This window comes from Boleophthalmus pectinirostris, unplaced genomic scaffold, assembly GCF_026225935.1.
Source record: "Boleophthalmus pectinirostris isolate CB_2022bp ecotype Guang Dong unplaced genomic scaffold, ASM2622593v1 HiC_scaffold_14, whole genome shotgun sequence".
NCBI classification, from domain to species: domain Eukaryota; kingdom Metazoa; phylum Chordata; class Actinopteri; order Gobiiformes; family Gobiidae; genus Boleophthalmus; species Boleophthalmus pectinirostris.
Window position 1 is genome coordinate 35,436,969 of NW_026571047.1, and position 7,500 is coordinate 35,444,468.

At 42.9% G+C, this 7,500-nt stretch overlaps 1 protein-coding gene across 1 annotated transcript in view; it reads right to left on the reverse strand.

The window, feature by feature from the left end:
- LOC110171210 (5-hydroxytryptamine receptor 3B-like) overlaps positions 1-7,500 on the reverse strand; it is a 23,953-nt gene that overhangs the window by 7,228 nt on the left and 9,225 nt on the right. Inside the window, exons 3-5 of the mRNA XM_055149954.1 lie at positions 6,123-6,167; positions 3,762-3,871; positions 456-625 (exon numbers count right to left, since the gene is read on the reverse strand). Of these exons, the coding sequence (XP_055005929.1) occupies positions 456-625; positions 3,762-3,871; positions 6,123-6,167 (325 nt within the window). The remainder of the gene's footprint in view (positions 1-455; positions 626-3,761; positions 3,872-6,122; positions 6,168-7,500) is intronic.

A 7,500-nucleotide genomic window follows, 5' to 3' on the forward strand; every position in this document is an offset into this window, starting at 1 on the left:
TACAAGTCCAACTTTTTGTGTGATGGTTACATCTTCCTCTGTCTTTTGGGTGTGAGCGCAGGAGCCTTTGTCGATGCAGAATATTTCATCGACATTGTAATTTTTTTCAGGAGAAAACTTGCAAACATACAGCACTTCAGAATCTCACTGATACAGACCGAACATTTATGTTTATTTGTCTGAACACATTCTGTTCTGTACAGGAGACACGACACAGAGGAGACTGATGGACAATTGTCTACAGTCCCTCAGCCAATCAGGACGCAGGGGGAGGAGCACAATGTACGTTCATACACTGTAAAAAAAAAAAAAATAATAATAAGCATGCAGAATTGCACACACAAAAAATCAGCGAAAGGTGAACCGCGTTATAGCGACGGACGACTGTGCACATACAGTGCCACCCCTGAATGTTCTTCTTGTGTAACATCACTGAACCCTGTGTGTGTTCTCACCATCCAGCAGCACCGATCTGTACGACAGGTTGCACCTTTGGGTGTCGAAGGGAAACTTGTAGATGTGCAGCCGGCAGGTGCTGATGATCACCTGGTCGTTCTTGTAGGCCACAGAGCCGTTGTTTTTTATATAGATAAATGGACTCGGGGTGGACTTGTCCTTCTCCGTCCTGGAGCAACAAGAAGGGACAAAAACATGTCACCATAGTAACGGTAAAGTGTCGTCACGTGACACAGTGTACGTCACATGTCGTGTGTGTGTGTCACAGTGTACGTCACAGTGTACGTCACGTGTACGTCACAGTGTACGTCACGTGTACGTCACAGTGTACGTCACAGTGTACGTCACAGTGTACGTCACACGTCACAGTGTACGTCACAGTGTACGTCACAGTGTACGTCACAGTGTACGTCACAGTGTACGTCACAGTGTACGTCACAGCGTGTACGTCACAGTGTACGTCACAGTGTACGTCACAGTGTACGTCACAGTGTACGTCACAGTGTACGTCACAGTGTACGTCACAGTGTACGTCACAGTGTACGTCACAGTGTACGTCACAGTGTACGTCACAGTGTGTACGTCACAGTGTGTACGTCACAGTGTACGTCACAGTGTACGTCACAGTGTACGTCACAGTGTACGTCACAGTGTACGTCACAGTGTGTACGTCACAGTGTACGTCACAGTGTACGTCACAGTGTACGTCACAGCGTGTACGTCACAGTGTACGTCACAGTGTGTACGTCACAGTGTACGTCACAGTGTGTACGTCACAGTGTACGTCACAGTGTACGTCACAGTGTACGTCACAGTGTACGTCACAGTGTACGTCACAGTGTACGTCACAGTGTACGTCACAGTGTACGTCACAGTGTACGTCACAGTGTACGTCACAGTGTACGTCACAGTCACGTACGTCACACGTCACAGTGTGTCACACGTCACACGTCACAGTGTGTCACACGTCACACGTCACAGTGTACGTCACAGTGTGTACGTCACAGTGTACGTCACAGTGTACGTCACAGTGTGTACGTCACAGTGTACGTCACAGTGTACGTCACAGTGTACGTCACAGTGTACGTCACAGTGTGTACGTCACAGTGTACGTCACAGTGTACGTCACAGTGTACGTCACAGTGTACGTCACAGTGTACGTCACAGTGTACGTCACAGTGTACGTCACAGCGTGTATTTGGCTAATTTCGATACCATCAACAGACAGTGTCATATTTTGACTACATGTATTTTCATCTTTTTTGTACTGAAAATCATAAAATTTGTCTTTTGTATATTTAGAGAGTTGATTTGTTTTAAACCAATCAGAAATGATTGATAATTCCTCATTTGTTTCTCATCAGATCATTTAGATTGGGATGAGATAATAGAAGGCAGGTATCATCTGCAAACATGAGGGGCAACAGTTTTTTACAAATATTTTTTTATATCATTAATATAAATTATGAATAACAGAGGTCCTAGAATGGAGCCCAGTGGAACACCACAAATGAACTTACCTCTATATGAGCTTTGGCTGTTTATACAGACAAATTGTTTTCACTCCTACAAATTTTCTACAATAATTTTTCAACCGTTTTAAAACAAGATCTTTTATTCTATATTTTTTCAATTTAGTAAAAAGAATTTCATAATTTACTGTGTCATAAGGCATATTAACTTAATTGTGGACGGTGTACAACCAGATGGTCATACTTCAGAAAGGCACTGTTGTGAAAGTAGTTCTTTGTGTTTCATGCGAACCTTGTCAGAGAAATCCTCATTTATAAAGATGTTTGTGCCTTTGAGGGACTTTGCTCTTTTAAGTATTTCTTGTTTGTCCTTGTTACAAAGAAGTTCAGTTAGAATAAATCTTGGTCACACATTTGGATTGTTTCCCAAGTCGAAAGTTCCTTCACTTTTGACTCTGTTTCACTCCATAACTCTGATTTTGTATCTGGAGCTCCATCGATGATGATGTTATTTTTTCTTGAGATATTATCCATATAATCCAGTTGAGCTGTCAGGTTGTTTAAAGAAGCTTGGTAATCCACAAGACTTCCAGAGATGATGTGAAGTTCCTCTGGTCTGCTGCAGCCTTCATGTCATCTCGATCAGCCTGAGAAAACTGGAGACTTGTTTTTAAGTCTTGTAAGTCTTTTGTCACACTTTGGACATCTTTGAACAAGTTGTCCATGTGAGCAAAGATGGAGTCCACAATCACTTGAACACGTGATCTGAAGCTTTTTTCTTGTTGATCAAGAAGTTCTTTATAAAAGGACTTTTGCTGTTCCAGCAGCTCCTGAACCATTGTAACAGATTCATCCTCACACTTTCTTGGCATTTTGATGATGACTTGAATTGAAGATCCAGGTGGAGTAGGCCTTTGTTTTCAATCTGCCAGGTTTCACTTTAATCAGTGACCATCCACTTTTCTTTTATCCACAATTTAGAAATATAGTAAATAATGTTTGCAAAAATGTGGAAATTACTTTGTAGAAGTGATAGAACAGTATAAACATATAAAAATACAAGATTCAATAAGTCTTGCTAGTGCTAATGCTGCTGCCAGACAGGAAACAGGAAGAGCTTCAGAGGTTTGACGAGATCTGTGTGTGTGTCTCTTTGTGTGTATCTGTGTGTGTGTGTGTGTGTGTGTGTGTCTCTTTGTGTGTATCTGTGTGTGTGTGTGTGTGTGTATCTCTTTGTGTGTATCTGTGTGTGTGTGTGTGTGTATCTGTGTGTGTGTGTGTGTGTGTGTGTGTATCTCTTTGTGTGTATCTGTGTGTGTGTGTGTGTATCTCTTTGTGTGTATCTGTGTGTGTGTGTGTGTGTGTGTGTCTCTTTGTGTGTATCTGTGTGTGTGTGTGTGTGTATCTCTTTGTGTGTATCTGTGTGTGTGTGTGTGTGTGTGTGTGTCTCTTTGTGTGTATCTGTGTGTGTGTGTGTGTGTGTGTGTCTCTTTGTGTGTATCTGTGTGTGTGTGTGTGTGTGTGTGTGTGTGTGTGTATCTCTTTGTGTGTATCTGTGTGTGTGTTGTGTGTGTATCTTTGTGTGTATCTCTGTGTGTGTGTGTGTGTGTGTGTATCTCTTTGTGTGTATCTGTGTGTGTGTGTGTGTGTATCTCTTTGTGTGTATCTGTGTGTGTGTGTGTGTGTGTGTATCTCTTTGTGTGTATCTGTGTGTGTGTGTATCTCTTTGTGTGTATCTGTGTGTGTGTGTGTATATCTGTGTGTGTGTGTGTGTGTGTCTCTCTTTGTGTGTATCTGTGTGTGTGTGTGTGTGTGTGTGTGTGTGGTCCTCACATTTCCTCTATGGTGATATCAGGTGTCCACAGTTTATCGACGGGAATGGAGACCCACTCGATCCCACAGAAGTCATCACGGTTCCAGCGAATGAAGTCATTTGGCCAAATCTGAAACACACACACACACACAACATCATGAAACACACACACACACACACACCATCATGACACACACACACACACACACACACACCATCATGAACACACACACACACCATCATGAAACACACACACACACACACACCATCATGAAACACACACACACACACACACACACACACACACCATCATGAAACACACACACACACCATCATGAAACACACACACACACACCATCATGAACACACACACACACACCATCATGAAACACACACACACACACACCATCATGAAACACACACACACACACCATCATGAAACACACACACACACACACACACACACACCATCATGAAACACACACACACACACACACACCATCATGAAAACACACACACACACCATCATGAAACACACACACACACACCATCATGAAACACACACACACACCATCATGACACACACACACACACACCATCATGAAACACACACACACACACCATCATGAACACACACACACACACCATCATGAAACACACACACACACACCATCATGAAACACACACACACACACACACACCATCATGAAAACACACACACACACACACATCATGAACACACACACACACACACCATCATGACAACACACACACACACACACCATCATGAAACACACACACACACCATCATGACAACACACACACACACACACCATCATGAAACACACACACACACACACCATCATGAACACACAACACACACACCATCATGAAAACACACACACACCATCATGACAACACACACACACACACACACCATCATGAACACACACACACACACACCATCATGAAACACACACACACACACACACCATCATGAACACACACACACACACACACACCATCATGAAACACACACACACACACATCATGACACACACACACACCATCATGAAACACACACACACCATCATGAAACACACACACACACACACACCATCATGAAAACACACACACACACATCATGAACACACACACACACACACCATCATGACACACACACACACACCATCATGAACACACACACACACACACACCATCATGAAACACACACACACACCATCATGAAACACACACACACCATCATGAACACACACACACACACACCATCATGAAACACACACACACACCATCATGAAACACAACACACACACACACACACACACACCATCATGACACACACACACACACACACCATCATGAACACACACACACACACACCATCATGAAACAACACACACACACACACCATCATGAAACACACACACACATGACACACACACACATCATGAACACACACACACCATCATGAAAACACACACACACACACCCATCATGAAACACACACACACACACCATCATGACAACACACACACACACACCATCATCATGACACACACACACACACACACACACCATCATGAAACACACACACACACCATCATGAAACACACACACACACACCATCATGAAACACACACACACACCATCATGAAACACACACACACACCATCATGAAACACACACACACACACCATCATGAAACACACACACACACCATCATGAAACACACACACACACACCATCATGAACACACACACACACACACCATCATGCACACACCACACACACACACACACATCATGAACACACACACACACACCATCATGACAACACACACACACACACCATCATGAAACACACACACACACACCATCATGAACACACACACACACACCATCATGAAACACACACACACACACCATCATGAAACACACACACACACACCATCATGAAACACACACACACACACCATCATGAAACACACACACACACCACATAACACACACACACCATCATGACACACACACACACACCATCATGAACACACACACACACCATCATGAAACACACACAACACACACACCATCATGAAACACACACACACACCATCATGAAACACACACACACACCATCATGAAACACACACACACACCATCATGAAACACACACACACACACCATCATGAAACACACACACACCATCATGAAACACACACAACACCATCATGAAACACACACACACACCATCATGAAACACACACACACACACCATCATGAACACACACACACACCATCATGAAACACACACACACCATCATGAAACACACACACACACCATCATGAAACACACACACACACCTGTACGGTCCACACGTAGGAGACCATGGTCTGGTCGATTTCTCTCTGTGAATCCAACAAAACATAAATGTTAGAAAACTGCAGTAGTCCACATAGCAAAAAGTATTTGCGGCGAATCCGTGGCGAATCTTCAGGTACGTCCGCCGTGGATCCGCCACGAATACTTTTTATGCTCCATAATAGTGTCCACTTGCACATTGCGGTGGGTGTGGAAAAATAATCCCATCTGAGGTGCGGCTAATCCGCCGCGGATCTTGCGGATCCGCCCAGGACCCGTTTTGGATCCACGTTCAGATTCGGGTTTTCTGCCGTGGATCTGCTGCAGATCTGTTTATTATGTTGTTAGGAGCCTAAATGTGCTTTAGATTTAATACTGATCCACTTCCTACTGACCTAAAAACACACCAGCAGCATTTACACTGAAACATAAAACACCTTTTACAGCAAATATCACAACAAGGATGTAGAGGCTTAAATTTAAAAACATGAACCTCAACAATTCAAAGTTGGATCAGTGATATAACACAAAATCTCATTAGTTAACAAAAGAAGAAACTGCTTTTTTTTTTTTTACACTGTGAACAATGTTTATTTGAATCATTAATAAGAAATCTTAGAACTAGAAGAGTAATTATTATTAAAGGTATAGGACTTATATACACTTTGAGTTAACCAATGCTTCATTCTTAATATGAAAATAACAATTTACAGTCTTTACTAAAAATAGTTCAAGTTAAGCAAAGTTACAAAAAACAAAAACAGAACAAAACAAAAAACAAATATAAACCATATGAGTAAAAGCCTGGACAGATGAGACTGAGTGTAGCCACACACCATATTGTTAAAACTCAAACTGAACTTGTGTTTATCACCACAGAACAATTAGACGGATGGTTGTTCTTATAGAGTGTGAGCTTCAGAGCCTCTGTCTTTAACTTCAGTCTGAGGCAGAGGTTTGAGGCACAGGTCAGAGGTTTGAGGCAGAGGTCAGAGGTTTGAGGCACAGGTCAGAGGTTTGAGGCACAGGTCAGAGGTTTGAGGCAGAGGTTTGAGGCACAGGTCAGAGGTTTGAGGCAGAGGTCAGAGGTTTGAGGCAGAGGTTTGAGGCAGAGGTTTGAGGCAGAGGTCAGAGGTTTGAGGCACAGGTCAGAGGTTTGAGGCACAGGTCAGAGGTTTGAGGCAGAGGTCAGAGGTTTGAGGCAGAGGTTTGAGGCAGAGGTTTGAGGCAGAGGTCAGAGGTTTGAGTCCGTGGAGGAAATAGAAGATATTTATCTATTGGGAGCCATGATTGCAGGAGTTTTGCTGACTGGATTAGGCTTGGCCCTGATTATTATTAATTTGAATTAGTAATGCAGCTGTTCAAAGCCCCACTTGTCTG